Source organism: Mastacembelus armatus, chromosome 16 (genome assembly GCF_900324485.2).
Source record: "Mastacembelus armatus chromosome 16, fMasArm1.2, whole genome shotgun sequence".
In the NCBI taxonomy this organism is placed as follows: domain Eukaryota; kingdom Metazoa; phylum Chordata; class Actinopteri; order Synbranchiformes; family Mastacembelidae; genus Mastacembelus; species Mastacembelus armatus.
The window spans coordinates 285,241-300,673 of record NC_046648.1 but is presented as its reverse complement, the minus strand read 5'-3'; the positions used below and the strand labels follow the sequence as shown (position 1 = coordinate 300,673).

The following is a 15,433-nucleotide window of genomic DNA, read 5'->3' as shown; positions in this document are numbered from 1 at the left end:
AGAGAGTTAGATGTTGACTGGGCGCTTTGTCAGACATGCTGTAAAAGTTTGAGCCTTCATGTGCCAAATGCAGTCAGAGCAAAGCTGCACATCACTACCAGCTTGATTTTGCAAACAATGCAAAAGCTGCTGTGACTTTTCTTATTGGATTCAATATTTCAACTGTTGGTTTAATAAAAAGTTTGTTTCAAACACAAAGCGTCAGTGTCAGAGCACTGCCAGGAATACAGTCCTAGTGGAAAATACTGAATCCTTAATAATGTTTTGGGACTTATAAATATAAGTAACTTATATAATTAAAGTACTTGTTTGTCTCTTAAGTCTTCAGGCTGCTTAAATCCAAGAGACATAACCTCAGTGTCCTACAAGTCAGTATCTTTGTTTGCTTTATAATCCACTTCTCTAAATAGTTGATGCACTAACTTAATAAAAACGACTCTAACTTTCAACAACTTGTATGTTGCTGCTGTTGAAGCTGTGTCCATCCATTGGTGACAGGAATATTCTTCTCTGTAACAAGGCACCAGTTTTACACCAGTTTTGAGTTAATTTAAATTACCTCAAATGTTGGCATCTTCCAACTAACAGTCATGATTTGAAGCAACAAAACAGCTTCGGGTTAGTGGCACATGTCATGCATCCAGGGCTACAGGCTTGAGGAACCACACATTTACATGTTTGTGCTGTACATCAGCCAAAGACAGGACACGTTCAGAGAACCATTAGTCCGCTGGTGACAGATGCCTGTACCCTACAATAAATAGTGGAGCAAAAATCACTGTCGATGTCTCATTTGAGATTTAGTAAAAGAAACACTCTGCCACACAAACAGCATGTGTCTTTTGTGTACAATGCTCAGATAAGGCATTTCATCATCCCATGCACATCCCTGCATGTTTCCTTTGTAGAATTAAATCTATCAAAACAGTTTTTACCTGCACATTTGCATTCTGGGAACAAATGAGCATGTGATCAATTTTAGTGACAAAAACATGCACTGCAGGTTTGTTCCCACTGTCTTTACACTTATGGACACATTGATGTCCCATCAGGGTTTCTCCTGTTTTAGGAAACTGGAGCACAGCCATTGTTGTGTCACATTAGTAAAATGACACAAGAGGGAAATCAACAATACAACCCCTACAAGAAAAATAATATGAGTAAAGTGGATTTTAAAACAAACTGCATTTGAAAGGGCATATTATTTGATGAAGATTTAAAAAATGAAACTGGAAATACTTTTATCAGCGACAACATGATGAAACTCTGATGAAAAGAAACATATTTTTCATTGTCCTATACTTTCATATACAATCCAGGATCTGTTTCACTAAATGAAGAGTCAACACAAATATTGATTGTAAATGTTCTATTCTAGAACATTTGTACCAATTAAAACAGTCTGAGATACATTATAAATACAATTCTGTACATTAGAATAGTGTCAATTCTATGTCCAAATACATTTGTATTTACAACTCCTTATAAGGGAGAGCAGCTTTGTTCTTTTCTTTAAAGTAAAGTAAGGTCTTGGGCTTCTTTCATTTACTTGAAATAACAGCTTGAATATATATATACCCATTTTTAGTCAGTTCCACAGTTCACCACGTCCATAAAAATATGTTTATAGGGCAACTTTGCTCTGTAACTAAACTACTTTTGCACCATTTTCTCTAACCTGATACAGCCATTCGTCTAGTCCTCCATGTGGAAAAACCTGCATTACTGTGTACCCTTTGACATGTTTCATACATCAGACAGTTAACATATGAAGTTCAGATGGATGAACAGTTATAAAGGCATTGACTCAGTCAGAGAGGCTGGATGACACTTTAAGTGCCTGCAGGCATCATGATACATACACAGGTTTCAGGTCCATACATTTAGTTACTGTTTGTAACTCAGTGAACTGAGCGGTCTGGGGTTCATGTGGCTTTTTTATGGAAACGGGGCAGTAAGGCATCAGTACATCCAGGCAAAGCCAAGGTGTTTCCTTCTCCAGATGTAAATGATGACACAAAGCATTTCATCAGTCCAATAAGTCAGTGAACTCTCCAAGAATCCTTTCCAGTGCAAGCGTTCAAACAGCAACAGTCTCATGCTGAATGGGGATTATTTCCTCCACAGTGTTACAGTACTTCAATAAGATAATTTAATGTGATCATTGCAGTCAAACACTAAAAGCAACTCAGGTTTTGCAGATTTGTCCTGTTTAGGGTACGTGGCATTACTCCAGGAGATATGGCACTAAGCTTTACTTGGACACAGATACATAGTGAATACCTCCACATATATACCTTCGAAAAATAACACATTACTCATAACAGCAGATATGGAACCGTAGTTCTTTGGTTACCCCTGATATATCATATTAATATCAATGTTTATTAACAGTAGTACATTCTTCATCTTTATATCACACTATTACTCCATATGGACCTCAGGGGAGGATGCATTGTCTTATAAAAATACTATATATGATGTTCAGAAACCAACGTAAGAAAATGTATGTGGGTAAGTTTTCCATATGGACTCCCAGTTAAAAATGAAGTTCTCTATCAAAAATATTACTGTGTAGAAAACTGTGCATATGTGCATAGTGAATTTTCAGTGAACAGTAATTAGAATATACCTTCATTAAATGCACAGGCCAGATATGCTTCAAGAAAGCAGCCGCCTCTACAGAATACATCAGGTCAGTGGCTTGGTAAAGGAGAAGGAAGGTGAGGGGCCATACTGACATTAGACAGGGCTTCACCCATAGGTACTGGATCTGTGGACCACCCTCAGGTCCCTGATGTCCCCCAGAAGGTGGATTCTTCTTTGGGTCCTATCTAATCAGGGTCTGGGGTTCTGTGTCCACGGGGGACGGCCCCCTGGTGAGACGGGATGGCTTCACAAACACACCGTGGCCTGGGGGACAGCGGAAGTACACCCGGCCCTGGACAGTCCCGTTGTGCTTACCTATAATGGGGGAAAGCACAACTTAAGGATGGTCTGGGTTTCTGAGCTTCGTACGATATTAGATTTAAACCTTTTGTCCAAACGATGACACTTAAGTGCTGATTTACTAATGAATGAGTCAGTCTGTTGATCACATCACCATGATGACAAAATCCTTTTTTTGTATAAATCTCCTACATTCATTATTCAGTAGTATAGACCCAGTATCAGCTGAGATGATTTTAAAGTCATAGTCAAACGGGCCGTTATGTCTCCCCAAAATATGTTTGTCAGTGTTCTCTGATGGACAAACGACTAAATCAAATATATAAAGTCACTCACCCACTGCCATGTCCAACTTGACACCAATCCAGATCCCCTTAGCAAACTCTACCCCTCCGACATAGTAGACCGTTCCTCTCCTCTTCCCCACCCACACCTGTTCCCCAGGGGCCATCCAGTCAGGAAGCTGAGCGGCAGGGGTGCTCTCATCTCCGCTGGAGTCCCCTGAGGGCTCTGCACTGCTAGGGTTAGGGCTGGGACAGGGACTCCCGTGGGGCAGATCTCCCTGTGCTGGCTCCTGGATCGGAGGTTCTCCCCCTGCTCGCAGGGTGGGGGTAGAAGGTGGCGCTGTGGACAACAGGGTGATTGGGGATAGTGACGCTGGATGTGGGACTGATGCAGAGGGAATTACTTGAGCTGGAGATGGCACCTTGTCAGCTGCTGATACCGGGGCCCTGCCTGAAGTGCATACTACAGTTGTGTCAGGACAGGACACAGGTACGCTAACACAGTCTTCATTATTAGGGCACTGACCTATAACAGCTGAAGCATTTTGTGGTTTGCATGTATGGATAACAGCAGAGATGTCAGAGGTGTGTTGACTGCCACTGTCACATGTTTCAACGTTATCTGGTTTCCTCTGCTGGTTTGCAGAGAGCTCCACACCTTTCTGATCCCATCCCTCTGTAAATTGTGCTAAATCACTCTCTTCAATACTGTCATCTGCCCCTTTAAAGTCAGTGAATTCTTGGCTCGCACTGAGAACACAGTTGTGAGGCAACGGGAACGTTTGCCGCTTGTCGGTGCAATTAGGAATACTGACAGGCGAGGAGGTCTGAGGGTGGTTGAGCAGGTCCTGGACCCCACATGCTGAGACAGCAGGCTGTTGGGTGTCACTCCGTGCAGAAACACTTTTGGTTTGGATGCACCCTCTTCCAGCAGCACAGCCAAGGGGGTCTTCTCTGAGGTGGTCAGAGCTCTCGCTGGCACTGAAAGGCATGTCGGACAGTGTGGCATTGGAGGCGCTGTGTGAAAAGTAGCCGCTAGTGCAGCTGCTGGTTGTGGGACTCCGGGATGCTTCTCTCTCCCTGCTCTCAGTCCTACACTGACTTCCCTTCAAGTCAGAGGACAGAAACCCTTCCTGGCTCTCCAGAATGGCATTGTAGATCTCAAAGTTTGCAAAATCCTCTGGGATGTAAGGCTGGAAGCTGCTGTGGTCTTGAGGGCCCCGGTCTAGATTCAGAGTCACATCCACATCAGTCTCATCATCCTCTGAGTCCTGCTAATCAAAACAATGGGAGCAGGACAAAAGACACATCACACCAGACATGTCAGCTAGAGCCTGTGGAGACCAGCAAACTATATAAACACCTATATAGACATAACCGAGGACAAATAACGAACAGATGATGTCAAATAATGATAATGGAACATGAACATGGTGCATGAATTTGCAATGTGACAAATGCTTCACTATGCTCATTATAAATTTCTGTGATGTTTCAATAAATTTGCATGAGGGTGTAACAGTTCACATAAACACACTTGGTACCACAGGGCACAATGTTAAGGCCTTTTAAACACTGACAATGGGAACAACCTTTCCACTGCGTAGACAGTAGCTGTAGTACTGTAAAGGCAACTTAAACCTGGTTTTGTCTGAATTTAATTTGAAAAATAAATATGAATCTATTTTGAAGTGACTCTTCTTTGTTGGAGGCAAACATTTAGTTTAATTTGCAGAGGAGTCAATGGCAGCAGCACAGCGACTGGCTGAAAAGGAGTACATGTGTAATCCTGAATATGTGGGAGAGTGAACCTTATGCCACTTACAGTTGTGTCACTCTTACAGTAAGCCTCAGAGCAGTGTGTGCTGGTGTGAGTAACACTTACAGGAGTGTGTGTCAGTGTGTGGCTGAGCTGTCTGCTGGTGGGAGTGGAGGTGGAGGTGGAGGTGGAGGTGGAGGTGGAAGGCTTGCAGTGGCCCTCGCTGCCTGCCCTGGGTCGGCGCCAGGGGCAGGGAGGGGGGAGCAGTGCAGGGCTGTCCACAAGTGAGCGCATGCTCTGCAGATGGGTCTGAACAACAGCACACAGTTCACACACACACACACACACACACACACACACACACACACACACACACACACCCCCAACACACGGCATGCATGGAGCGGAGCAAGCCATTTACACAGTTAGTGCCATGCAGTTTAATAGTTGACCAAAGAAAAGTGCTAGAGGTGTTTTAAACTGGTGCATGCAGGTAACTACTATTTACTGGGCTAACACTCACTGTGACTACTAGATATACACCGGCTACTAGAGCCTCTTTTAACTTTCCCATTACTGAGGCTCTTATCTGTTGCTGGTTAATGTCATACACAACAAGTTCTGTCCAGGTTGCAGCTACTACTGTACCATCACAACCACACCAGGTGCTCTGACCCTGCTGAACTGTTTTTGCTGCTGGGTAAAGACCTCTCCCTCCAAAAACACAACATCCCTGACATGGATGATTTGTAAAGTACCTGCACCTCTTTTAGTCAACCTCAAGCAAAAGATCACAACAAATATGCAACGTTAGTTTAAAAGGCTGGAACAGCCATAATGGTTGAACATACAATTATCACCAACAAAATCACACGTGATTCTGTTTGTGGTGCATCTTTGTGTAGTTGTGTTGTGGCTGAAATCGCGTTCCCGTGAGCTGTGCTCCTTCTCAGTACAGTTACATAAAGACAGTGGATGGGCCCATTTTGCTTGTGTTTCATTCAAACACACAACAGCAAAGCCACTTTCATAACCATCATGGGCCAACTTTGGACAGTTAGTGCAACATTTGCCATGCTGTGGAAATGTGATTTGATATGATAAGTGATGATAACATGTAAAACAAAGAAATGTGGGAATGTGGCAAAAACATAAATCCTTCCTATTTGAGTGGGAGATAACTGAACTGCTTCCTCTTTACCTCTTGTCCCAGCAGTGGCCGGGTCTCCAGGGCTTTCTTCGCCTTGTTCTCCTCCTTGACAGGCAGCAGAGACTTGAGGAACTTCGATGGCTGAGGGGAGAGAACTTTGAAGGGGCTGGAGTTGAAAAAAGTAGGGCTGTCTGGAACCACACCTGTTGGGGAAAATGCAGTTTTAACCCAGTTATAATGTGGAAACATAAGAACTAACGTCAGTTGTTGCACATTTTCTGTTTGTCTCGATTACCTTGGTTCTCCTTGGTTTTGATGAGTGTGCTGCAAAGGGAGCCATCCTGGGGTTTGTTGTCCACATGATCACAGTGGTCCTACACAGTAACATACAGGTTATATTTGCCAGCATGATTTGTGAACGATTTAGCTCCTAGAGAAGCTACAGGCTTTGCCAAGGCTCTGATAATCATGTCACCATGTAGCTCAAGAGGAAAACTCGTCTGTAGTCTAACTGATGTGCATCTGACTTACCCTACAGTCGTCATCCTCACAACCAGTCAGGTCTGTTTTGCTACATGATGATGACTGGAGACCATAAGAAAAACATGTAGTCAGTGTCATAATAATCTAAACAATTATTTCCATGTGGTTCAGTGAGTAGTTCAGTGACTGGTATGTTCATTACATGCTGTACATTTGGTGTGCTGATACTTCTTCTTAAGTGTCTCCCTTTAGCAGCGAGCACTTCCTTCACCGTCACAGCCTGCAGAAGAAAACAAGACGTGTCTTTGAGCATGTCGCCCTATGGACTTAAATACTTAAATATTTTTGCATTAAATGGTCATTTCTACTGTTTAACCCTAACCTGTCGTAGCCGCTCCAGACTGAGGATGTTCTCCACTTCCAGTACTCCCCGTGTATATTTCTCTATGTAGGTCTCACCGTCCTTAGTCTCCTCGCTGTCACGAGCAGCCATAAGGGCCAAGGTCTCCCTCTCCTCTGGCTCTTCTGAGGCCTGGAAGGGAAAGAGAAGAAATTTAGAAAGTGTGTTAACCACCAATTTACAACACACTGGGAAAGCAGCCTCCATTAGATGAAGTGGTGGAATCACTCTGATCTATTTCAGCAGAGTCAGGGCTGTACCTTTGGTATGTTGGACACGATCTCGTACGTCACACCACAGGAGTAAAGCGTGTTCTTTAAGGACATTCTTCGCTTGAGACTCTGAGTGAAACTCTGTAAGAAACAAAAAAAAAACTGTTAATCACATAAAAAGACGTTTTGATGATGCTATGAGACTAGTTCAGTTTGTTTAGTATTAACCTGTTTGTTGTAGATGTTGACAGCGATTCTCTTTCGGAGGACCAGCTCCATGGAGGCTGGGTGGCTGAGCTGCACGGTGGCTTTGATGATCAGGTAGATGCGTTCATTTGGAGACGTGACCCGGTTGAGGTGCACAGAGTCGTGGATAGATGAGTCCCAGGAGCACACTGCTGACACCTGGTGAATTAGGAGAGTCGTGTTTTATTGCTGTAGCTTCACAGACATCTGCAGCGATCAGGCTGTAACTGCACACACGCACATGGATGCACATGGACAGTGGCCTAGATTCGGATGTGTAGCTGATGACTAAGGCAGTGAGCTGGTTAGTGCTGCTCCTCAACATCACAGAAGGAGAAATTAAAATGCTTCCTTGTGTACATGATGTTATGTGTAACGTTTCTATGATGAACATAATTATAGGAAAAAAATCCTGAAGTGCTCCTGTCTGTGTGTGATTATCTCATAAAAAGACCTTTTTACCAGCAATCAAAGCAGTGAAATCATCATAATGCAGCTTATTCAGCTTTGAGCTTTTGTAAAACAGTTGAAAACAAATCAACTTTGTATATTGTCACAAAAACACTACAAACAAGAAACAGTTGAAAAAGCTGTAGAAAAGTTTATATACAGTGTTTTCTCAGAGAGGATGTGGTTACATCACAAAATACAGACTTCTGAAACTACAGTTGTTCTCTTTAACTAACACCGCCACGGTACCCACACAGTTTCACACACGTCTTTCTTAGAGACGTATGCTAAGCCAGAAGAACATTTCTTTGTGTGTTTATCTAAGTTTTTCGTTTGGCCACAGGAGGGCAGTAAAATCAAACCCACTACTCACCTCCTCATCACTGTGCCTGATGATGGGTAAATAGAAGAACTGACTTCCATGTTCCTTTGGCAGGATGGAGTTAACACCTGCAGCATGTGGGCCAGTCAGCTGCTCATTTACTGTCAGATTATCCGCTGGAGACATAACAGACACTTTTAGAAATGAAGCTTGCGAAAAAAATCAGTGAAATGCTTGTTGAGATATAAATGTCTGCGTCACCATTCAAATCCAGGAACAGTACCGGGATGTGTGCTTCCATTCCTGCAGGTGGGGTCCTACAACCAGTTGAATACGAGCTTAAGGGCGAAAAACGCAATTGAAGTGACATCTGATATGTGCTAGAGTGTTTTTATGTTTTTCTCACCAGTCTGCAGGAGCCCCAGGGATGCCACTGCCAGGAGCAGGTACCAGCACTGCATTTCTCTCTTCAGTCAAGCCGACCCACTGTTCCACCAGCCGAGCTTCACGCTCAATGTCCTCTTCTGACTTTTCTGGACACGAACAGCGAAGAAGAGAGTTTTAAACATACCAGTTGACAAAAATACTGACATAGAGTGAATGGATCTTGTAATATGAGGCTTAAGATTACCGTGTTTGTTGATTATTTTCTTGATTTGTTCATCGAGGTATTCCCGACGTTTGACCAGAGCCTCTGACCAGCGCTCTCGCACACAATTAAGATCTTCCTCCTGTAGCCAGATGGAGACCAGAATCAATGCCAGATGGGGAGAGGACCTGGTCCAGAACTCAGTTAAGTGTTACCAGGGGAAGGTGAGGGTGCACAGGCCTAACTCCTCTTAAGAAGTACCATGACTTCACCCAGTTCTGGTATATCCATAAAAAGCCAAGTGAAGGTAACCCCGATAAAAATCCCTACATCGAATGTGTTATGAATCAAAGGCTTCAGCTAGTGTATGCCTTTTATGTTAACACCACTGTAACATGTTCAAAGCCCACACATAGAACGTCCCTTTGGCCTCCTTCACAGCTCATGTACATCCACATACATGCATTACCACGCACACACACATACATATCATCCAGGAGTCCTACCTGGATCACAGAGAGCAGATCCCCCTCTGCAACATCCCATGTAACCAACAGACCTCAAAGCTGTTAAGCTTGTGATGTCAGCACATTTCCACCATGCAAATTACTGTAAACCATGCAGCCATGCAACGCCCGTGCGAACAAGTGAGGTGTATTATTCCTTTAGCTCTTGAGTAGTGACAAGCAAACAATAGCATTAGTGTGTGCGACCTGAGGGGGAAAGGCAAGAGAGAGCAGGGTAAGATCCGTGGCAGACAGACTGCTGTGGGTGAAACTGTATTTAGCATGGGTGGCTGTCAGAGAATGGTTGATGTGACGGGTACAGCATCAGCAGTCATCCACATGTGTAGTTGCTTTTTAATAAAGCGCTTCTTTAGTCTGTAGGGGCGCAGCCTTCCGCCTCCTGCCTCACATGCCTTCAGCAACAGGCCTAGTCAAAACATCAGTTGGTTTCCTTCATGCTGCAGAGGGAACTACAGTGGGAGCAGCAGGAGGAGAATAAGAGGGTACCTGATAACTATCCATATCGTCTTCTGCCTCTCTCTGGCAGGAGAGAACACACTCAGTCAAACGTAGGGAACCGGAAAAGGCTCTGACGTGCACAGAGCAAACCGTTCACTGCTGATCTCATTTTTTACGAACCGCAGCAATGTGAAAGAACAATTTATACACCCGCAAATAATGATAACTCTGATAATTAGAATTAAGATGGTGATGGAATAATAAAGATATCAGTGCTTGTTAACAAAACTAACAGCGCACGAATGAGTTCATACAGCCCTTGGCCTCCTTTAGATGAACCAGTCATGGCAGGAACCCAGAGACAGACGAAACATACTGCAGCTGAATCTGCATAATATTGTATGTCCCTAGCATGAAACAAGAATACTGGTCCCACACACTGTTTTGTTTTAATGAATAAATCACACACAAAACATTATTCTATTTTTGTTAACAAAATAAGGTCATAGTCTAAGTGGCATGTGTGTGTATGTCTCCACAGACCTGGTAGCTGTCGAGAGGCCTCTGTAATTTGGTGGAGCGAGCTGACACACAGCCAATAGAGATGGACAGCACAGCCTCCACCAGCAGAGGCAGAGTGCCCGAGTTTTGGACCGGCTTCACAGACACATGCAGCCTCCTCGAGTGACCCTGCTCGGAAAAATTACTATCAGAGGGCTGCTTCCAGGACTGCACTCACAATTATTCATGTACAAAGCTGTTCGTGATCACATAATTAGTTAAAATCCTCTCAAATGAGCGACTGATGTGGAGCAGCCAGGGTGTCCTAAAGGGAAGCTTTAAAAAAAGGGGTTTCTCTGACCTGTCGGAGTTGGAAGACTCCTCCTGTGCTGATGTCTTTTCCAGGAAGCAGCTCCACAGATGAGTACTCTCCCTGCTCATTCAGCTCCTGGATTGAGATCCACAGCTCGATCCTGCGAGAAACTTCACTCCACCTTAAAACACGCAACAGTCAAAACCAGTAAAGTGTGAAATGTCTGTGCGTGTCTGGTTGTGCAAACATCTGCGTGAAACACAGACCTGTCTCGAAGCGTCTGGGTCTTGGCCTCCAGTGCATCTAATTCCCAAAGCGAACGTCCATTCCCAGCACAGCGGTGACCCCACACTTCTATGGCCAATGCACCATCTGATATAAACTCCAGAAACTCGTCGGTCACATGCACAACATAGTCCTGCACAAACAAGAGAGTCATCATGGAGCTGATTTGAAAATTAAAGTAACGGAAGGTTTTATTGTATTAAGGTATTAACAAGCTCAAGCTGAAACGGCCAGCAGCTCATGTTTCCTTTTACCTTGCAGTGATTAAACTGTACAGTGAACTGAGCATCTGGGCTTCGAGGGGAAGGTCTGTCTGGGCTGACCATGGGGGGAGCCACAGTGGGCTCACCGTGCTCCCAGAAGGTGTACTGACAGAAGACAAAGTTGGACAGGTTGAGCGGCAGACCTGTAGCCTCCCTGATCCGCACCTGCCCAAACAGAAAGAATAAAGTTCTTTATTATATGTACGCTGACAAATTTCAGAACCGCTTTTTTAAAAAATGCCTCTTCTGCTTAGATTCCCCTGAAAAGTGTCTTTTACCCTGCAGGTGAGCCTCTTGGCCATGTGGACGATCTCCCCGTTGGTGTCCATGACCTCATAGCAGCTGCTCTCACTGGAGTTTTCTGATGAGTCATCTCCTCCGGACAGGCGCTCTGGTACTGCTCCACTAACTCGCATCAGCTCAACGTGCAACCGGCCCGCTACCTGTAGAGACAAGCGGAACAGGGGTGTTATCACTCAGTTCCAAAAAGATTATCCTAAATGTCTGACACATGCAAATAGATTACATACACACACATCTTCAATTTCCCTTCAGGATTAATAACAGGATTATCTTATCATCCTTATCTTAACTGCATATGAAAACAACACCTATTCCTGATCTGTTTCAAGTAGCATGTTATTTTTCACACATTTGCCCACGATCTTTTTGTAATAACTTGCTGTATCAAGAATACTGGGAAGCTGCGTAATAATCAATCTCTGTATTGATCTGCTTATGTTGGTGTGCCTCTCCTTACCTCTCCTTGTTGGCTGATGATCGGGACTGCGTATTGCAGTTTGACATCCTGGAAAAGGCACTCCAGAAAAATGTTGGCCACTCCTATCAGGTTGTGGTTCTCTTGTGCCTCATAAAATGGATCACAGTGCTTACTGGTTGCTTTGTTATACTGAAAAAAGCAGAGCAGACTTGAGGATCCAATTAGCTTTTGTGATTTACTATTAGTGGTTCTATGTTTCTTACCATCTCTTGTGTGCCTTCTTTCCAGTCCCTGTAGTGGTCTCTCATGTCCACTAGTTTGTTCTCCAGCTTCTCAATGGTCCACACCTGGGTTCCCTTTCCTTTCCTTCGTACCTGGATGGCTGGCTCACTCACTATTGCTCCACGCTATATAAACACAAGATCAAAACATATCTCAAAAGATTTTTACATTTATGTAACTCTGACTGCTCAGGGTTCAGAAGTCTGACCTTGCGGTTGGCACTGAGGTTGGCTGCAGGAATCTGAAGTGTGACCTGATAGTCAGTCAGTTTGTTCATCTCCTCTGCCAAAAAGTTGGCCTCTCGCACCAAGGTGTTAGCTTTCACTACCTGCTCCCTGAGTCGAGAGAGGCTCTGACGAAAAAGCTCATCCCTGTCTCACACACACACAACACAGAGGTCATTGACTCGTGAAGATGAAGAACTGTCATCTTTAATACTTTCAGCATGTCCTGTTGAATTGTACGTGTGTGTGCGTGCACTCCACTAACCGCTCCTCTGTCCACAGTCGCAGCTTGCTGTGTGGCGTGTGCGTCGGGAACGTAAGGCGGTCACTGTTGCTGCGATGGTGTTGTGGCGTTTTATCTGGAGATAACTGTTGCCGTAGCGACTCGAGCTCTCGTTCATACATCACCTTTTGCTCCTCCAGAGCCATCCTCTTCTCCTCCAGGTATTGCTTCTCCAGCACCTGGACCACGTTCTGCATTGGGTCTACACACACGTGACAGAAAAACACATTTTACAATTCAAAACACAGTGAAAGTTCATGACTTTCATCATAATAAAAAAGGACAACTTCACTGTTGAAGCCTGTATCATAATTATAAAACAATTAAATCCCTTTATCAACAAATGCCTTAAATTGTTATATAGCACTTTCAAAATAAAAGTCCATGACAGATGGAAAATGAACACTTCATAATGAATATGTGCATGTCACATAATACAGGTATATTTTTAAGCTTTTCAAATATGTTGCTCATTTCCAATGATATCATGAGTTCTCTCTGAAGTATCTGAAATGCTAAAGGATGCTAAAGGATCATGGAGATTGCAGAAAGCATTTTATTCTAACTGTACCATTATTCCCCAGAGTCTTCATCATGACCTCCATCTGGGCAAACTCATAGCTGTAGTCCTGCTCAGAAGAGGCCTCGCTGGCGGTCTCTACATCTGCCTCCACAAAGCTGTCTCTGGGCGAAGCTCTCTCCAGCTCCTTCAAACGGTCCCGTCGCTTTCTCTTAGGTAGATTGATCCTTCGACACAACAGGGCTTCTAATCAGTGACTGTTAAACTTCAAGCCTGAGCAAACGCTTGATCAAATACACCTTTACCTGAAAAAGTGGTTGTTGCCCCATAAAATCCGGTCTCCATGCCAGAGGTGCACCAAGGAATCAACCATTGTTCCGTTCACACAGGTCCTGTATAACAGAGAGAAATTAAAGTCTCTTAATAATGATGTCAGATAGTATTAAATTATTAAACTGGAAAAACTGATTGGAACAGGTCAGCCCCTTTGTAGTGGGAGGCAGGAAATGCTCATATCAAAGCGAGGACCTCAGATCACAGATTCCTGCAGAGTGAGGTCATGTGAAAGGGTGAGGTCCAGTCAACCATGAAGAGGCGAGACAAAAGACAGATTTACTCTGAGGTAGAGGGAGAAGTAGGTGTTTGGCATTTTACCTGGCATTCCCTATTGGCATCAGGGTGACATCACCATCTGGGCAGAGCTCCAGGACGCAGTGCTCCGACTGGATCCCGATCCCAAAGAGCTGGATGTCCTGGGACGTGTCCGCACCCACACGCGTGTGCTCCTACACACAGGTGGAAGAAACATAAAGGCTGTAACGACACTTCTGAAAGTAATCAGACCCTAAATGCTACAAACTGTTTACTGAAACAATTTCAACATGAGCAGATAAAACTCTAGAAATTCAAGTGCAAAACCAAAGCAAAAACAGACCTAAGTGTAAAAACCCGTGACTCTCTCTTTGCAGAGTGGGCGTTGTTAAACAAACATTCAGGTTTCTAGAGGACATCCTAGCCTGCGGCAAACTTACCCATTTCACATTCTCATAGTCATTCCACACTGATATGCCAGGCTGGCCTGCGTAACCCAGACAAAGGCCTGTTGTTCTGCACACAGCACAGGCTGATTTTTTAACAAGCATCTGCTCATACAGGTTTGTTTGTTAGACCCCAGGCCTCAGCAAATTAAAACCTGCATTCATACACCTAATGTCAGCATACGCTGGATGTTCCCAGTGCAAATACCGATCTAGTGATCTACTTCTGAATCACTAAAAAGACCAGAATGAGTGGCCAAGCAAAGCTGGATATTTATTTTAAATCTTGCCTGGATCACAAAAATAAACATCTGTTTCACATATCTGCAAGAATACTACAAAATTTCCTTTTCATTTGGCAGTGGCATCATAAAAATGCCGTTGCTGGGTTGAAAAACTACCTTCAGGTAGTAGACCAGTAGCTCATTCAGGGCAGGGTCGGCGTTCAGATTGACGAGGTAACACTTGTCTTCTCCCACTTTAATCCCAGATGTTTCCAAAGAAATGCCCATACTCTCCAACTGCTTCTGACGCTCCTGCAAGCAGAGATATCAGCAGTGATACTGTACATGTACATATGCTGAAATAAAAGTGGGATTTTGGAGTCTTTTTATGACAGATGTGCATACAGTGGCAATCTCCTCTGTTTTTCTTAGTTTCTCCTCCCAGGTGACGGTCATCTCCTGAATGAGTTTCTCCGACTCCTGCAGCTTCTCCTTCAGCTCAGGAGCCTTCATGGACTAATGGAGAAAAACAATGAGCATCAGTGCAAGCTGGACCATAAGGTGACTGATGACAAATCTGGCATGAATTCATTCAGACTTTGAGAGACTCTTCAGTCCACCCAGTTCCTCCTCTCACCTCAGCCTGAGAGAGTTGAACTCTGAGCTTCTCCACCTCTTCCCTGAGCTCTCTGATGATCCGAGCGTTGGGATCTTCGTTCACCACGGCATGGTTGACAATTCTCTTGGCTCTGTCTGCATAGCGTAGCGTGGACAGGGTCTCCTCGTAGTTATCAGCCGCTGGACTCACTGTGGCTATCATGGCTGTCTTGCTGTTTCCACCAAGGTTGTCCTGTAAACAAGAAAATGTAACGTAAGTGTGTATAGTTGCTTGCTGGGTGCAAATATTGCCACAGCCAAAATTAAATCTGCAGCAAACTGGTCAATTCAGATCATCTTTCAGTCACATAACA

The 15,433-nt window shown here is 44.1% G+C and overlaps 1 protein-coding gene across 5 annotated transcripts in view; it reads right to left on the bottom strand.

Annotated features, from left to right (window-relative positions):
• Positions 1-1,354: 1,354 nt before the first annotated feature.
• The window catches only part of kif13a (kinesin family member 13A), a 29,945-nt gene continuing 15,866 nt past the window's right edge, over positions 1,355-15,433 (bottom strand). The window contains exons 11-40 of one of the 5 annotated variants that reach the window (XM_026293500.1): positions 15,100-15,312; positions 14,868-14,978; positions 14,640-14,774; positions 13,856-13,986; positions 13,507-13,593; positions 13,253-13,428; positions 12,664-12,883; positions 12,383-12,545; positions 12,156-12,299; positions 11,932-12,081; positions 11,450-11,614; positions 11,163-11,336; positions 10,890-11,041; positions 10,672-10,804; positions 10,353-10,499; positions 9,858-9,890; positions 8,887-8,986; positions 8,662-8,788; positions 8,517-8,572; positions 8,307-8,431; positions 7,466-7,642; positions 7,286-7,378; positions 7,008-7,157; positions 6,828-6,905; positions 6,674-6,727; positions 6,438-6,516; positions 6,194-6,345; positions 5,119-5,301; positions 3,286-4,507; positions 1,355-2,964 (exon numbers count right to left, since the gene is read on the bottom strand). In XM_026293500.1, the coding sequence (XP_026149285.1) occupies positions 2,831-2,964; positions 3,286-4,507; positions 5,119-5,301; positions 6,194-6,345; positions 6,438-6,516; positions 6,674-6,727; positions 6,828-6,905; positions 7,008-7,157; positions 7,286-7,378; positions 7,466-7,642; positions 8,307-8,431; positions 8,517-8,572; positions 8,662-8,788; positions 8,887-8,986; positions 9,858-9,890; positions 10,353-10,499; positions 10,672-10,804; positions 10,890-11,041; positions 11,163-11,336; positions 11,450-11,614; positions 11,932-12,081; positions 12,156-12,299; positions 12,383-12,545; positions 12,664-12,883; positions 13,253-13,428; positions 13,507-13,593; positions 13,856-13,986; positions 14,640-14,774; positions 14,868-14,978; positions 15,100-15,312 (5,064 nt within the window). In that variant the 3' untranslated portion in view covers positions 1,355-2,830. The remainder of the gene's footprint in view (positions 2,965-3,285; positions 4,508-5,118; positions 5,302-6,193; positions 6,346-6,437; positions 6,517-6,673; positions 6,728-6,827; positions 6,906-7,007; positions 7,158-7,285; positions 7,379-7,465; positions 7,643-8,306; positions 8,432-8,516; positions 8,573-8,661; positions 8,789-8,886; positions 8,987-9,857; positions 9,891-10,352; positions 10,500-10,671; positions 10,805-10,889; positions 11,042-11,162; positions 11,337-11,449; positions 11,615-11,931; positions 12,082-12,155; positions 12,300-12,382; positions 12,546-12,663; positions 12,884-13,252; positions 13,429-13,506; positions 13,594-13,855; positions 13,987-14,639; positions 14,775-14,867; positions 14,979-15,099; positions 15,313-15,433) is intronic. The other 4 variants (XM_026293502.1, XM_026293503.1, XM_026293501.1 and 1 more) reach the window with 4 other exon arrangements.